Consider the following 19,067-nt stretch of genomic DNA (forward strand, 5'->3'; position numbering starts at 1 on the left):
TAAAAGGAATGTCCAAGAGGAATATCACATCTCTTCAGCTATCCTTTCTTTCGGCAAATATGTAATAAAATTTTCTATGATCATCGATTGAGTCCGGCTTTTCCAATTAACACGGAGATGAATTGTCGACACGATAATAACAAGGCGACAAATATTCTCCGTGCCCATTAATTCATACCTAGCACATTAATATATCACATGATAAGAATCGTTCAATAATACGCAATACGGACACATACTAGAGTCCGCTAGGCCGAATTGCCGTAGTCTGTCCCGAAAAGTGCCATGCCCTGAAAGAAATTGCCTGACATACTTGTTCGGGTCTCCCCAAGAGGCGTCCCGCAAATCATCGACGTTAGGGAAAAGATCATACGTATAACGCCCGCACTCTGTCTCATCTCATCTGGCCTGCCACAGGGCGACACCATGCTGTTCTATGTTCTTTATTTTCTTAGAAGTCAATTCACCTGACTTCTTAACAATACAATGCTATTGCTTCTCTGACGCAATCAAGTCTATCGGTTTCACGTCTGCGATCACCAAGATCGCCTCCCCTGAAATTGTACGGTAACGACCCGTTTTATTGAGCCCATAACAAAATATAGATAGATTTTAAATGTTAGCCTATCTGCCCAAACAGGCGCCGTATATAGTATAATGCCTCGCAGACGCCCTTATACAAGATACTAATAATCTTAAAATACTATGTATACTTACACTTCAAACTACATCACTGGAATTCATATTTACGTCCTTTGATTGGTTTTCCACTTGCGATTATTACGTCTTTTTATATACGCCATCTATTAAAGTACCACAAAAGGTTTTTTTTGTCTTTAGTCATTTGACTGGTTTGATGCAGCTCTCCAAGATTCCCTATCTAGTATCACTCGTTTCAATTCGGTATACTCCCTACATCCGACATTCCTAGATTTATTTTACATATTTCAAACGTTTCCTGCCTGCACAATTTTTCCCATCAATCTGTTCCCCCAATATCAAAGTAACTATTCCAGGATGCCTTAGTATGTGGCCTGTAAGTCTGTTTCTTCTTTTAACTTATATTTCTCCAAATGCTTCTTTCTTCATCGATTTGCCGCAACACCTCTCAATTTATCACTGTATCCACCCATCTAATTTTTGACGTATAGCACCGCATTTCAAAAGCTTCTAATCTTTTCTTCTCAGGTACTCCGGTCGTCCAATTTTCACTTCCATATAAAGCTACGCTCCAAACATATACCTTCAAAATCTTTTCCCGACGTTTAAATTAATTTTTGATGTAAACAATTCGGCATTTTATATGGCTCTTGCTTCGTGCCGTCAGGGCCTCACTATACCCAGTACTGAAAAGTGTCAGCCCATATCCACTGGCGACCAAATTGCTCATTTTTCGGCTATACGTCCTGCGATTCTAACATATGCTTACCCGGCATGGGAAGCTTTGTTGAACTCCACGCTTCAAAACAAATTAGAAGCCGTTCAAAACATAGCGTTGCGGACGATATTTGGAGCACCGTGGTCCGTCAGAAACGTCACTCTTCGCTACGATGCGGGAATACACACCGTATCCGCGGTGGGGGTGGTGCAGGCACGCAGACTGTTCGGGAGAGCGGCCGTGTCCGAAAACGTCCATCTCCAGGACGTTTTGGACATCTGCCGAGAGGACCGTACTCCACAGGATAGAAGAAAACGGCCTCATGCCGCATTAAACGATCCACCTTGAAGAGGCGGTACGAGAGTCAAAAAATGACAAATCAGGCTTAGGAGCCTCTATATCGCGTAACCAATTATTGGAAACCGCGCGAAAATTCCGGCCGCGGGACTATAAATTACTATATCATCAGCAAATCGTAGGATCTTTATCTTTTAACCTTGCATTGTCACTCCGGATATAAACTGTTCTTTAACATCATTAACTGCTAGTTCTATGTAAAAATTAAAAAGTAACGGGGATACGGAACATCCTTGTTCGACTCTATTACTGCTTCTTTCTTATGTTCTTCGATTATTACTGTTGCAGTTTGGTTTCTGTAAATGTTAACAATTGTTCTTCTGTTTCTATACTTGAATTCTAAATTGTTTAAAATGCTGAACATTTATTCCAGTCTACGTTATCGAATGCCTTTCTAGGTTTATAAATGTAAGTATGTTGGTTTGATTTTCTTTAATCCACTTTTTACTTTTAATCCGAGTGCTAAAATTGCTTCCCTTGTCCCTATACTTTTCCTGAAACCAAATTGGTCTTCTCCTAACACTTTTCCCACTCTCCTCTCAATTATTCAGTACAGAAATCTAGTTACGATTTTTGATGCATGAGAAGTTAAGCTAATTGTTCTGTATTCATCACATTTATCTGCTGCTGCTTTCTTTGGTATCATGACTATAACACTTTTTTTGAAGTCTGACGGATCTTCCTCTTTTTCGTAAATAATTCATACCAGTTTGTATAATCTATTTATCGCTTCCTCACCTGCTCTGCGCAGTAATTCTAGAGGTATCCCATCTATCCCACAAGCCTTTCTGCCGATCAAATTTTTAGTGCTCTGTTAAATTTATATCTCAGCATTGTATCTTCCTTTTCATCTTCTTCGTCTTCCTCTATAACACCAGTTTCTTATTCATTTCCTCCGTATAACTAATATATTCCACCCCACAATCGACCTTTTCTTTCGTATTATAAATTCGTAAACCATCTTTTATTTAACACATTATTAGATTTTAATATATGTACGAAAAAGTTTTCTTAACTTTTCTGTATGCTCCGTTTATTTTCCCAATGTTCATTTCTCTTTCCACTTCTGAACACTTTTCTTTAATCTACTCTTCTTTCGTTAATTTGCACTTCCTGTTTACAATATTTCTTAACCGTCGATAATTACTTTTATCTTCTTCATCACTAACATTGTTTTACTTTCTACGTTCATCCGTCAACTGCAATACATCCTCTGATATTTATGGTTTCCTACCTTTTCTCTTGGTGTTCCGCCTAAGTTCGCTTCTGCTGATTTAATAATTTCCTTTTTGCCATTCTTCCATTATTCTTCTATATTTTCTAAGTTATCGTTTTTACTCAGACCTCTTGTGATTTTCTCCTCAGAATTCTTCTTTAGCTCTTCTTTCCTAAGCTTCTCTAAATTCCACCGAGTTATCTGACACCTTTTCTTCAGGTTTTTAAACCCCAATATGAATTTCATTAAAACTACATTTTAGTCTCTATCAATGTCTGCTCCAGGATATGCTTTGTAATCGATGAATTGATTTCTAAATCTTTGTTTAACTAAATAATCTATCTGATACGTTGAAATATTTCTAGGCTTTTTCCATATGTATATTCTTCTATTATGATTTTTCCACGTAATTATGATCATGTACTTTAGGCGCCGATTCATATATGTGCTTTAAGTATTTAGATGAAATTATTTCTTACATTTTAGTACGTTTCGATGTCAGTTCAATTAAAAAAAAAATATATTATTATTTATTTATTTATAAGAAATTTCACGTGTCGGCCTCGTGGCGCGAACGATAGCGTCTAGGTCTTTCAGCCGCAGATTCCTCGAGTTTGAATCCCCCGATAAGGCGTAGCATTTTCACAGCTACAAAATTTTCATTTCATCTCAGCCTTTAACTAACTGTGGTCTCGGAGACTAAAAATAAAAAAATTCTAGAACATTTTTTATATATTGTTTTATTTTGTATAATATCTATTAAAAATTAATAGATAAACAGGAAGTGCAAACTGGCGAAAGAAGAGTGGATTAAAGAAAAGTGTTCAGAAGTGGAAAGAGAAATGAGCATTGGTAAAATACACGGAGCATACAGGAAAGTTAAGGAAAATTTTGGGGTACATAAATTAAAATCTAATAATGTGATAAACAAAGATGGTACACCAATTTATAATGCGAAAGGCAAAGTCGATAGATGGGTGGAATATATTGAAGAGTTATACGGAGGAAATGAATTAGAAAATGGTGTTATAGAGGAAGAAGAGGAAGTTGAGGTGGATGAAATGGGAGAAACAATACTGAGATCTGAATTTAAGAGAGCATTAAAAGATTTAAATGGCAGAAAGGCTCCTGGAATAGACGGAATACCTGTAGAATTACTGTGCAGTGCAGGTGAGGAAGCGATTGATAGATTATACAAACTCGTGTGTAATATTTATGAAAAAGGGGAATTTCCGTCAGACTTCAAAAAAAGTGTTATAGTCATGATACCAAAGAAAGCAGGGGCAGATAAATGTGAAGAATACAGAACAATTAGTTTAACTAGTCATGCATCAAAAATCTTAACTAGAATTCTATACAGAAGAATTGAGAGGAGAGTGGAAGAAGTGTTAGGAGAAGACCAATTTGGTTTCAGGAAAAGTATAGGGACAAGGGAAGCAATTTTAGGCCTCAGATTAATAGTAGAAGGAAGATTAAGGAAAAACAAACCAACATACTTGGCGTTTTTAGACCTGGAAAAGGCATTCGATAACGTAGACTGGAATAAAATGTTCAGCATTTTAAAAAAATTAGGGTTCAAATACAGAGATAGAAGAACAGTTGCTAACATGTACAGGAACCAAACAGCAACAATAATAATTGAAGAACATAAGAAAGAAGCCGTAATAAGAAAGGGAGTTCGACAAGGATGTTCTTATCTCCGTTACTTTTTAATCTTTACATGGAACTAGCAGATAATGATGTTAAAGAACAATTTAGATTCGGAGTAACAGTACAAGGTGAAAAGATAAAGATGCTACGATTTGCTGATGATATAGTAATTCTAGCCGAGAGTAAAAAGTATTTATAAGAAACAATGAACGCCATAGATGAAGTCCTTCGCAAAAACTATCGCATGAAAATAAACAAGAACAAAACAAAGTAATGATATGTAGTAGAAATATCAAAGATGGACCGCTGAATGTGAAAATAGGAGGAGAAAAGGTTATGGAGGTAGAAGAATTTTGTTATTTGGGAAGTAAAATTACTAAAGATGGACGAAGCAGGAGCGATATAAAATGCCGAATAGCACAAGCTAAACGAGCCTTCGGTAAGAAATATAATTTGTTTACATCAAAAATTAATTTAAATGTCAGGAAAAGATTTTTGAAAGTGTATGTTTGGAGTGTCGCTTTATATGGAAGTGAAACTTGGACGATCGGAGTATCTGAGAAGATAAGATTAGAAGCTTTTGAAATGCGGAGCTATAGGAGAATGTTAAAAATTAGATGGGTGGATAATGTGACAAATGAAGAGGTATTGCGGCAAATAGATGAAGAAAGAAGCATTTGGAAAAATATAGTTAAAAGAAGAGACAGACTTATAGGCCACATACTAAGGCATCCTGGAATAGTCGCTTTAATATTGGAAGGACAGGTAGAAGGGAAAAATTGTGTAGGCAGGCCACGTTTGGAATATGTAAAACATATTGTTAGGGATGTAGGATGTAGAGGGTATACTGAAATGAACCGACTAGCACTAGATAGGGAATCTTGGAGAGCTGCATCAAACCAGTCAAATGACTGAAAAAAAAAGAAAAGATAATCGAATAATTTCTTTAAGGAATATACTTATGTAAAAATATTACAGGTAGAATCTTTAAACCCTTTTCCTTTTCATCTAAATTAATTATCTTTCCTTAAAAGAAGTTCTTATCTCTAGTAAAACAATGATGTATCATACCTTGAGAAATAAAAATGCATACCAAGAAAAAAAGTTTAATGCAATTATTTGAATGACTACTACTGATAAAAAATTGAATTAATCATTAAATTCGATGAATTAAAAGGCTTTATGATACTTTTTAAGTACACTGAAATTAAATTTTCCTAAATGATAATTAAATCAAGTTTCTGATAGTACTAGAAAAAAAAACTGACTGATAAAATAGCTATCAAATAAATAAATACTATATAATGCGTAAACATTGCATTTATTCAAGATTTGTCGCTTTGTTACTATAATTTGTTTTGCGAGTCGCACAAAAAAATTCTAGTATTTTACTTATTCTTTTTTAAAAATGCGATTAAATAATAATTTTACAAACACTGTTTTAACATTAATTTTATTAATAATAAATTCACAACTTATTAATGCAAGATGGAAGATTTGGGATAAAGAAATTGATTGGTGGCAAAAGTCAATTATATATCAAATTTATCCGTTATCCTTTCAAGATAGCGATGGTGACGGCAAAGGAGATCTGCAAGGTAATTTTATTATTATTTTATCTATCTTTATTACTATTTATTAAGTAGTTTTACTTTATTTAAATTCTGACCCGATCTATTAACCACAAAATATGTCTTACATCCTTCAACCTTTATATTTAATTGTTTCATATACTATAATTTTGTTGAACAATTCCGTTCAATCTTATAATTTTCTGGAACGTATTTCTGATTACATCAGTTTTGTTTCAACCCATCTTTTTTAGTGTGAATTATTTTTTTTTGTTAAATTATTTTTTAATTAGCAGTGTGTGTGTGTGTGTGTGTGTGTATATATATATATATATATATCGAGTGGTCCATTTAAATTGAGACACATCTTTTTTTCTTTTTTATTCTTCTTCTCCCCCGGGCCGGATCCTGCAGTTAAGTATTACACAGCCCAGTAGAGTGTCATTTACTCTAACGGGCCTCCACGTCTCGGCCCGTCTCAAACCCTCAGAGTAGGATCCACCAGGCCCGGCTATGAATTGAGACACATCTATCTCTAAAACTACACATTTTAAGAAAAAATATTTCCTATTTTTAAGTTTTTCCATTTCAAGAGGGAAATACGTTCACTACCTATTTTGTCCTTGAAAAGGTCAAATAAAGGTCATTTCAAAGTCAATTTAATTTTTTTTTAATAAAAACCTATAGCTTTTATAGAAGAATCGAATTCTATACAAAAAAATTAAAATTTCATTTCAGAATTGTTTTTTTAAATTGATATTTTTTTAGATAATCATCTTCAAAAATGTTTTAGGCTATAAATTGGTGTTTTTAGTTTCATTAAATCTGACCCAGCAGTCGAATTACATCCAGCTGATGTTAAATTTTTTTTTTTTTTTTGTCTTGACTGGTTTGATGCAGCTCTCCAAAATTCCATATCTAGTGCTAGTCGTTTCATTTCAGTATACCCTCTACATCCTACATCCCTAACAATTTGTTTTACATATTCCAAACGTGGCCTGCCTAAACAATTTTTCCCTTCTACCTGTCCTTCCAATATTAAAGCGACTATTCCAGGATGCCTTAGTATGTGGGCTATAAGTCTGTCTCTTCTTTTAACTACATTTTTCCAAATGCTTAAATTTTAAATTAAAAAAAATAATAAATTTTAAATAAAAACCAATCAATGGTAACAATTATGATAGCTCTTTACTATGACAAAATCTCATTTCCTTAATCTAAACTTTATCTAATAACTTATTTTCTACGATAGTAAAGAAGTTTAGATCTTCTTTCCTTTATCTTTATCTTTAAGGTCTTTTAGTAAACTTTGAAAATCGTCCAGCGTACCAAACATCGGATCTATATCAGTAAAATTCGATATCATAACCGTTATCGATTTGGGGTGATTTAAATATCGGTGATAACCAAATAATTTTGATACCGGTTTCCGTAAAATAATCCAATCTCGATCTTATACCTGAAAAATAAAATTAAAACAATTATTTTTTTGTTAAATGGCTTTAACAAACTTATCTGAAAATTTGTTAAATTGGAATGACGGTAAAAAGGGGATGGAATATAATATGTATGTGACGAATGTGTAATTTATTTGTCTTTTAAAGTTTCAAGTAAAATTTCTAAAACGTTTATTTACTGTTAATTTTTAAAAAAATACAAATAAAAATATAATTGTTTAAATTAATTCAACTGAATAAAAAGGATTTAGAAGAAACAATGAACGGCATAGATGAAGTCCTACGCAAGAACTATCGCGTGAAAATAAACAAGAAGAAAACAAAAGTAATGAAATTTAGTAGAAATAACAAAGATGGACCACTGAATGTGAAAATAGGGGGAGAAAAGATTATGTAGGTAGAAGAATTTTGTTATTTGGGAAGTAGAATTACTAAAGATGGACGAAGCAGGAGCGATATAAAATGCCGAATAGCACAAGCGAAACGAGCCTTCAATAAGAAATATAATTTGTTTACAACAAAAATTAATTTAAATGTCAGGAAAAGATTTTTGAAAGTATATGTTTGGAGTGTCGCTTTATATGGAAGTGAAACTTGGACGATCGGAGTACCTGAGAAGAAAAGATTAGAAGCTTTTGAAATGCGGTGCTGTAGGAGAATGTTAAAAATCAGATGGGTGGATAAAGTGACAAATGAAGAGGTATTGCGGGAAATAGATGAAGAAAGAAGCATTTGGAAAAATATAGTTAAAAGAAGAGACAGACTTATAGGCCACATACTAAGGCATCCTGGAATAGTCGCTTTAATATTGGAAGGACAGGTAGAAGGGAAAAATTGTGTAGGCAGGCCACGTTTGGAATATGTAAAACAAATTGTTAGGGATATAGGATGTAGAGGGTATACTGAAATGAAACGACTAGCGCTAGATAGGGAATCTTGGAGAGCTGCATCAAACCAGTCAAATGACTGAAGACAAAAAAAAAATTAGTTCAGGAAGGTACAGTTGGAAATATCGAAAAATAACAAAAATTATATTATTTATAGTAATAATTTAAATATATTCATCTAAATTAGGTTTTAAGAAATAGTTTACAGTTGCTCGAAAGAAAATAAAATGTTTTGTGATATTTCAGTTTTAACAAAGATGTAAAATATTCTCTTAACTTTAAGCGGGAAAACATTTTTGTAAGTACGCGAGATGTAGGTTTTTGTAGCGACCGTTGTTTTTATACACACGCGCGCGCGCACACGCACACACACACACATTATATATATATATATCGGGTGGTCCATTTAAATTGAGACATAACTATATATCTCAAAAACTACACATTTAAGGAAAAAATATTTTCTATTAAATTTTTTTCATTTCAAGGGGGAAATACGTTCACATAATATGTTATCCTTGATAATATCAAATAAAGTTCATTTCAAATTCAAATTAATTTTTTTTAAATAAGAAGGTTAAGGTTAAGCAAACTCGTTGACTGCAAAACTTACCCTGGAGCAGACACTGATAGCGACCATAACTTAGTGATAATGAAATGTAGATTGGAGTTTAAAATTCCTTAAGAAAAGTTGTCAGATGACTCAATGAAATTTATAGAAGCTTGAGGAAGAGTAGGTAAAGAAGAATTTTGAGGAGGATATCGCAAGAGGTCTGAGTAAAAAAGATAACGTAGAAAATGTAGAAGAAGAATGGGAGAATGTTAAAAAGGAAATTCTTAAATCAGCAGGAGCGAACTTAGGCGGAACAAAGAGAGCTGGTAGAAATCCTCGGGTTTCAGACGATATATTGCAGCTGATGGATGAACGTAGAAAATATAAGAATGATAGTGATGAAGAAAGTAAAAGGAACTATCGGCAATTAAGAAATGACATAAACAGGAAGTGCAAACTAGCGAAAAAGAGTGGATTAAAGAAAAGTGTTCAGAAGTGGAAAGAGAAATTAACATTGGTAAAATAGACGGAGAGCATATAGGAAAGTTAAGAAAAATTTTGGAGTGCATAAATTAAAATCCAATAATGTATTAAACAAAGATTCTACACCGATTTATAATACGAAAGGTAAAGTCGATAGGTGGGTGGAATATATTGAAGAGTTATACGGAGGAAATGAATTAGAAAATGGTGTTATAGAGGAAGAAGAGGAAGTTGAGGAGGATGAAATGGGAAAAACAATATTGAGATCTGAATTTAAGAGAGCATTAAAAGATTTCAATGGCAGAAAGGCTCCTGGAACAGATGGAATACCTGTAGAATTACTGCGCAGTGCAGGTGAGCAAGTGATTGATAGATTGTACAAACTGGTGTGTAATATTTATGAAAAAGGGAAAGTTCCGTCTGACTTAAAAAAAAGTGTTGTAGTCACGATAACAAAGAAAGCAGCAGCAGATAAATGTGAAGAATACAGAACAATTAGTTTAACTAGTCATACATCAAAATTCTTAACTAGAATTCTATGCAGAAGAATTGAGAAGAGAGGGCAAAAAGTGTTAGGAGAAGACTGATTTGGTTTCAGGAAAAGTATAGGGACAAGTAAAGCAATTTTAGGCCTCAGATTAGTAGTAGAAGGAAGATTAAAGAAAACCAACATACTTGGTATTTATAGACCTAGAAAAGGCATTCGATAACGTAGACTGGAATAAAATGTTCAGCATTTAAAAAAATTAGGGTTCAAATACAGAGGTAAAAGAACAATTGCTAACACTTACAGGAAACAAACAGCAACAGTTAATAATTGAAGAACATAAGAAAGAAGCCGAAATAAGAAAGGGAGTCCGAAAAGGATGTTCCCTATCTCCGTTACTTTTTAATCTTTACATGGAACTAGCAGTTAATGATGGTAAAGAAGAATTTAGATTCGGAGTAACAGTACAAGATGAAAAGATAAAGATGATACGATTTTCTGATGATATAGTAATTCTAGCCGAGAGTAAAAAGGATTTAGAAGAAACAATGAACGGCATAGATAAAGTCCTACACAAGTCCTATCGCATGAAAATAAACAAGAACAAAACAAAAGTAATGAAATGTAGTAGAAATAACAAAGATGGACCGCTGAATGTGAAAATAGGAGGAGAAAAGATTATGGAGGTAGAAGAATTTTGTTATTTGGGAAGTAGAATTACTAAAGATGGACGAAGCAGGAGCGATATAAAATGCCGAATAGCATAGGCGAAACCAGCCTTCAGTCAGAAATACAATTAGTTTGCTTCAAAAATTAATTTAAATGTCAGGTAAAGATTTTATAAAGTACATATTTGGAGTGTCCCTTTATATGGAAGTGAAACTTGCACGATCGGAGTACCTGAGAAGAAAAAATTAGAAGCTTTTGATGCTATAGGAAAATGTTAAAATATCGGACGGGTGGATAAAGTGACAAATGAAGAGGTGTTGCGGCAAATAGATGAAAAAAGAAGCATTTGAAAAAATATAACTAAAAGAAGAGACAGACTTATAGGCCACATATTAAAGTATCCTGGAATAGTCGCTTTAATATTGGAGGGACAAGTAGAAGGAAAAATTGTACAGGCAGGCAACGTTTGGAATATGTAAAACAAATCGTTAGGGATGTAGGATGTAGAGGGTATACCGAAATGAAACGACTAGCACTAGGTAGAGAATCTTGGAGAGCTGCATCAAACCAGTCAAATGATTGAAGACAAAAAAAAATTAAGAACCTATAATGTTTATTGCAGAATCGATTTCTTTTTTCTTGCAAAAACATTCATTTTGAGTTTTTTTTCTAAAATTGATCATTTTTCAGTTATTCATGTTCAAAAATGCTGTAGGCCTATAAATTGGTGTTTTTAGTGTCATTGAGGCTGGCCCAAATGATGAATTTCTACCAGCTGATAATAAATTCTGAATTAAAAAAATATTAAATTTTAAATAAAAAACAATGAATGCTAACAATAATGAAGAAAAGGAAAAGGAAGTTAAGCATGTAAACACCAGTGAACTTTTTAAAAGTAGTCTAAAAGTAAAGTACAAGTGAAGCAAATGGTATTTGTCTAATAATAAATACTAAATTATTTAGTTTTTATTTTCTGGAAATTATGGAACGATGTATAATTAAGAGAAAAAATTGAGGTAATTTTGTTTTACGGGGAATGTCACCGAAATGTTGTTCAAACAGTAGCTTTGTATGCTCTACGATTCCCCGGTAGAAATACCCCAAGTCATTCTTCTGTGTACAGAATTTTAAAACAGTTTAGTGATGCTGGAAGTTCGGGGGCCAAAAATAGGACTCGTCAAAATACTGAGACAGCAGAAAAAAATTAAATAGCGGTAATTGCGGCGGTATTGTAAATTCTCATGTTAGTTCAATAAGAATTTCGCGTGACTCCGGGATATCAAAAACCAGTTTTTTGAGAATATAAGCCCTGTAATTCCATCCGTACCATATTTCACTTAATTAAAAGTAGTATTTTGTCGATGGGCGCTGGAAAAGTACAGGTAGATCAAAATTTTTTTCTTAATGTTCTCTATTCCGACGAATCTCGTTTTACTTATCATGGAGCAGTAAACAGACAATATGCATTATTAAGCTGTGGAAAATCCACGGTGGCTAAGGTAAGTAAAACATCGACATCCATGGACTCTCAATGTTTGGTGTATATTAATAGGCAGTACCTTACATTAATCGAAGTGCATTTCTTCGATGGGAATTTCAACGGAGAGAAATACGCAGATTTTCTGAAAATCTGTTGCCTTAACGGCTTGATGAACTAACCTTAGAGAAGAGAAGAACAATGTGGGTGCATCATGATAGTTCTCCTGGATATTATTCAATTATCACCAGGACTCCGAATACAGTGATCGTTGGATTGGTCGAGCTGGTCCAGTTTATTGGTCTGATCCTTCCCCGACATTACGCCAATAAATTTTTTTTACGAGGTTACTTTAAAAAAAAGTTTTACTCAAAAGTATCAACTACCCGTGAAAACATGAAAGAGCATATAACAAACGTCTGTAGAGTATTAGTTGAAAAACTCTATTAAATGTTCACGGGTCGTATCAAAAACGCATAGAAGTAGAAGGACACCTCTTCGAACATTTGTTGCTGTAATTTATGTAAAGTAAGTTTTTGTATTTAATTTAAATAAAGGTCATTAAAAAAAATAATAAAGTATCAGTAATTCATTAAACCAAATATTTTTAGAGTCGACATGAATTAACCGAACAAAGTGTACAATACATCTAGGCTGTGTACCATACCGGTATGTACTATCTGATTATTTTTTATTAATATTTAATTTTTTTAATTTAAAATTTAACATCAGCCGGATAATGAAATTAAAATCAACAGTTTATAGGCCTAAAGAACTTAAAAACTATCAATTTTAGAAAAAAAAAATCACAAATGAAATTTTAATTGTTTTTTGCAAAAAAATCGATTCTGCAATAAAAAAAACATAGGTTCCTATTTAAAAAAAATTAAGTTGACCTTGAAATGACCTTTACTTGACCTTATCAAGGACAACATAAATTGTGAACGTATTCACCCTTGTTTTTTTTCTTCTTTTTTTTTGGCTTCAGTCATTTGACTGGTTTGATGCAGCTCTCCAAGATTCCCTATCTAGTGCTAGTCGTTTCATTTCAGTATACCCTCTACATCCTACATCCCTAACAATTTGTTTTACATATTCCAAACGTGGCCTGCCTACACAATTTTTCCCTTCTACCTGTCCTTCCAATATTAAAGCGACTATTCCAAAATGCCTTAGTATGTGGCCTATAAGTCTGTCTTGTTTTAGCTATATTTTTCCAAATGCTTCTTTCTTCATCTATTTGCCGCAATACCTCTTCATTAGTCACTTTATCCACCCATCTGATTTTTAACATTCTCCTATAGCACCGCATTTCAAAAGCTTCTAATCTTTTCTTCTCAGATACTCCGATCGTCCAAGTTTCACTTCCATATAAAGCGAAACTCCAAACATACACTTTCAAAAATCTTGTTCTGACATTTAAATTAATTTTTGATGTAAACAAATTATATTTCCCACTGAAGGCTCGTTTCGCTTGTGCTATTCGGTATTTTATATCGCTCCTGCTTCGTCCATCTTTAGTAATTCTACTTCCCAAATAACAAAATTCTTCTACCTCCATAATCTTTTCTCCTGCTATTTTCACATTCAGCGGTCCATCTTTGTTATTTCTACTACATTTCATTACTTTTGTTTTGTTCTTGTTTATTTTCACGCGATAGTTCTTGCGTAGGACTTCATCTATGCCGTTCATTGTTTCTTCTAAATCCTTTTTACTCTCGGCTAGAATTACTATATCATCAGTAAATCGTAGCATCTTTATCTTTTCACCTTGTACTGTTACTCCGAATCTAAATTGTTCTTTAACATAATTAACTGCTAGTTCCATGTAAAGATTAAAAAGTAACGGAGATAGGGAACATCCTTGTCGGACTCCCTTTCTTATTACGGCTTCTTTCTTATGGTCTTCAATTGTTACTGTTGCTGTTTGGTTCCTACATGTACAGGAACCAATTTGCAATTGTTCTTCTATTTCTGTATTTGAACCCTAATTTTTTTAAAATGCTGAACATTTTATTCCAGTCTACGTTATCGAAAGCCTTTCCTAGGTCTATAAACGCCAAGTATGTCGGTTTGTTTTTCTTTAATTTTCCTTCTACTGTTAATCTGAGGCCTAAAATTGCTTCCCTTGTTCCTATACTTTTCCTGAAACCAAATTGGTCTTCTCCTAACACTTCCTCCACTCTTTTAATTTAATTTAATAGGAAACATTTTTTTCTAATATTTGTAATTTTTTAGATATAGATGTGTCTCAATTTAAATGGACCACCCGGTATATATATATATATATAAAATGGTGGGCTGGCTATTACTCGGATTCTACTGTAAAACTTAACAAAAATATCGGTAGGAAAAATGGAAATTTCTTCTTTGTTCTCCCACTGTCCGAATTTTTAAATTTTTATATAAAAATTTATATCTCAAGTTTGGATAGACAAATCACATTAATAAAGCGTCTTTGTAATAATGTTATAAAATTAGCTAAAAAACAGGACTGAAATACCTTCACAAATTACAAAATGGCGGCCATGTTTATTTTTCAATCCATTATATCTCCATAAATATTAGTTTCATCAAAATGTATATTATTGCTAAATTATTATTAAGCTTTTCATTTTGAACTAGATGACATTTTATTTTTTAAATTCGGTCAACAAATAGTTGAGTTATAACAGAAAATTTATGTAATTATTTGTCTGTTTTCATATCCTCAACTTTACGTTCAATTCGATTAAATATTGTGAATTCTACTACTGTAAATTAGTATCAAATTAAGTAATAATTTTCTCACAATAATTATTATTTCTCCTAATAATTATGAGACAAAATTACATCAATTTTCTTCCATAAATCGACTATTTGTTAACCGATTTAAACAAATAAAACGTCCTTTTGTTCAAAATAAAAGGCTTAATATTTTATCTGATAACATAAATTTTGATAAAACTAATATTTGTGGAGATATAGTGGATTGAAATATAAATATGACCACCGTTTTGTAATTTGCGAAGGTATTTAAGTCCTGATTTTTTGCTAATTTTAAAACTTCATTACAAAGACGCTTACCAAATATTAACGTGATTCGTCTATCCGTACTTGAGATATAAATTATTATATGAAAATAAAAAAATGGTGGACAAAGGGAAAACGAATTAGAAATTGCACATTTTTCCTAAGGATATATTTAGTTCAAGTAGAATCCGAAAAAGTATAGCCAATCCACCACCATTTTAGAGAAACGTTGTATTTATCAGTGTTATTATCACAACCATGAGGGTAACGTACAGTACGGGTTTCCAGGGCGCCGATCCCCCAGGCAAATCGGAAATTGCGAACTAAGCAAGCTGTGCGGCAATGGGGTAGGCCCCTCTTGGCACCGAGGAACCTCTAAGTCCCAGAGTCCCCAGGTTCTGACTAAACGGGCCGGCAAGCATATAAATATTTTGAAAATAAAATTTATCAGACGAAACTCTGTAGTATAAATAGGGGATAAATATTTCGAAAAATCGCATGTAAAAATAATTTATCAACGGCTGAATTTTCAGATCCTTCTCCAGAATTTAAAAACCTTGAAATGTTATCAGAATTTTTTTTTTTTTTAATATATTTTGTGAAAAGTTCTAAGTTGTTTTATTACAAAACCCTTAACATTGATGGAGAGGTTTATAGGCCTATCAAATAAAGATAAAATATAAAAAAAAACAATAAACAAACTTTAAAAATCATAATTTTGTCAATTAATAATTACAGTCATTTAAATTATTAATTTCAGTTGTTAATTTTTTTTTTTTTAATTTCTTCATGTTTTTTTTTTATTTATATACCTAAGTTAGATACTTGAAAACTGTCATAGATCAATTACTTTCAATTAATTTAAAAATGATAAAGGAAAGTTATTTAAAATAAAAAATAATAAAGAAATCAAAACAAAACAAAACACTCGATATAAATTATGAATTATATATTAATCAATATTACGTAATAATTATAAAGTGTTTTATTCGTTTTTAACAAATTATGAATTTTTCTTTACAATGTTATCATACAATGATGACTTTCAATATTTTTAGAATATTTTTTCTTTCTTCGATACTATAAATTTAGAATTCAATAAATAAATTTATCTTTCTTAGATACAATAAATCCGATTTTCAAATTTATAAAAATGTATTATCAGACTGAATGATAAGCGGTTGTATAGTAACTTAAAAAATTCTTCTTAGAGCATCCTGACTCCGTAGGGAAGACAACCTCCTCCACCCCCTCCGTTACGAGGCCGTTGTGAGCTTTAACGGAGGTCATCTTCGAAATCTTAGCTTTTGAGATATTCCAGTCCGCCTCGGCCAGGATGTCACTAGTGACATTCCCACCGGTGTACTACTGTTTAATTAACTCAAAACAATACTCATCTCGCCGAGTCTTAAGCAAGACTGAAAATATCTAACTGACAAAGGAACTGAACTACCTACCCGTAGAAGCCAAAGTGAGTTCAACACACAACACGAAACATAAAAATATTACACGGAATAATAACAACAAAGTAACATTGAAACAAAACAAAACAAGGACAAGAAAAACAAAAATATAATTCATAAAACAAAATATTAACAAAAATAGAATATAAGAGAAATCTAAGCAGAGCTCTAGATCCCCTCAGCAATCCTTTCCTTTGCTAGGTACACTACAAAACTCTCCACTATTGCCCATTTGGCCAGGCCGGTCCAGTTTACACGGAGATCCAACGCCGACCCGATAAGATCAAGCCGACAGATGGTCTCCTTACGCATTAACTGGTATTTCGAGCAGTCATAAAGAACACGGTAGGTTTCGTCCAATTGTCCACACTGAGGACACACCCCAGAATTTACCAGGCCGAATTTCTGCAGTCTGTCCCTAAAACCACCACGGCCGAAAAGAAATTGCGTCACATATTTATTAGGGTACACCCATGAAGCGTCCCGCAAACCGACAACATTTGGAGAGAGATCCGTGCATATAAGGCACGATCGCCTTAGAGCAACTTGGTTGATGATATCGTCAAATAAGTTAGAAGCCTCTGCAAGGGATATGAAAATGGAAATTTATAGCGCATGAAAAATATCATGCCTAACGGGGATTTGAACCCGGGACCTCGGATGAAAGGCCCAGACGTTATCACTCTGCCACGAAGATCGTCTTTGCATCATCCAAAATTAAAAAAATCTTAGAGAGAAAATTAAACTATGTTCCTAATGGCCTCAGTTTATGTATAGCATTCATTATGAAATTTGCTATCAGTTTGAGAGGAAGAGCCGGACTCCGTGGCGCGAGTGGCAGCGTCTCGGCCTTTCACCCGGAGATCCTGGGTTCGAATCTAGATCAGGCATGCCATTTTTCACACACGCAACAAAACATTCATCTCATCCTCTGCGGAATGAATTGCTTGAGTGCAGACCCGGAGGTAAAACAAACCAAAAAAAAAAAAAAAGTTTGAGAGGAGGAATGCAAGAATGTTTTTTATATACAGTGTCCCATATAAAACGCAACCCATCAATCACTCATCCATGAAATTTCAAAAGTCAAGCTTATTCCCCTACTCGTTACTGAAATGGACTCGTCCAACACCTTAACATCGCGGCGACGCAGTAGAACACTACCGATAGTAACAACAATGCAATCATAACGTTCAGTGTATTGCTAGAGACGTACTGTTGAGTCGTACTTCAGTACGAAATCAACAGTTGCAGTGCAAGATTTGTTTCGCCATAAGTACCCGGATAAACCAGCTCCTAACAAAACATCAGTATTAAGGTTAGTTGCAAAATTTAAAGAGACCAGTTCTGTTAATAAAAAGGAACACAAAAGATCTGCGTCGATGTTGAATAGAGATACAGTCGCTGAAATCAAAGACCGATTACTCGCCTCGCCAAATAAATCGATCAGACGTTTGTCTACTGGAATTAATTTATCTAAATCGACTGTTCATCGGGCGACCAAACGATTACAATTACGACCTTATCGCATTCAAACGGTTCATCGACTTCTTGAGCCCGACAAAGAAAAACGGCTACAATATTGTCAACGGTTCCGTCGATTTCTGCGCGAGGGAATTAACGTTATGGATTCGTTATTTTTCACAGATGAAGCACGGTTTCATTTGGACGGCTACGTAAACAGCCAAAACAGTAGAATTCGGAGCGCTGAAAATCCCCACGTTTATCACGAAAAACAATTACACCCGCAGAAGTCGGGCGTGTGGTGCGCGATATCGCGGAAAAAAATAATCGGTCCTATTTTTTTCGAGTACACTATTAATGCAGAACGATATCAGGATATTTTATTTCATTTCATCGCACTCTTGGAAGAGGAAGACAGACACTGCCGGCTACAACATGACGGTGCGACATCGCACTACGCAGATCAAACTTCTGATTTTGTCGAGGAATTCTTTGGTAATCGTGTTATCGGTCGAGGCTTGTTGCTACCAAGATATCCAGATTTGACTGCGGCGGATTTTTTTCTACGGGGTTACCTCAAAGAAAAAGCCTACAGCAACAACACTTGAACCAAACCACTAACACTTGAACGATTGAAAGTCAATATTGAACAAACTGTATTAAATATCCGGCCATAAACTTTGAAAAAAGTTGCAAGAAACGCTGTAAAAAGAATTGAAGCTTGTATTCAAGAAGATAGCGGCCACTTCCAACATTTACTCTAAATATAAGGTAATGGATGGTAAGAATAAAAATTACATTTACATTTACACATGCCTTTTTATTATTTCAATACCTACCAATATAAGGTTCGGTTGCGTTTTATATGGGACACTCTGTATATATATATATATATATATATATATATATATATATATATGTGTGTGTGTGTGTGTGTGTGTGTGTG

At 33.7% G+C, this 19,067-nt stretch overlaps 1 protein-coding gene across 1 annotated transcript in view; it reads left to right on the forward strand.

Moving 5' to 3' along the window:
- The first annotated feature begins 5,924 nt into the window (after positions 1–5,924).
- Positions 5,925–19,067, forward strand: part of LOC142332729 (maltase 2-like) — a 60,788-nt gene continuing 47,645 nt past the window's right edge. Inside the window, exon 1 of the mRNA XM_075379326.1 lies at positions 5,925–6,199. Coding sequence (XP_075235441.1) covers positions 6,010–6,199 — 190 coding nt within the window. The 5' untranslated portion in view covers positions 5,925–6,009. The remainder of the gene's footprint in view (positions 6,200–19,067) is intronic.

This window comes from Lycorma delicatula, chromosome 12 (genome assembly GCF_047948215.1).
Source record: "Lycorma delicatula isolate Av1 chromosome 12, ASM4794821v1, whole genome shotgun sequence".
NCBI lineage: Eukaryota > Metazoa > Arthropoda > Insecta > Hemiptera > Fulgoridae > Lycorma > Lycorma delicatula.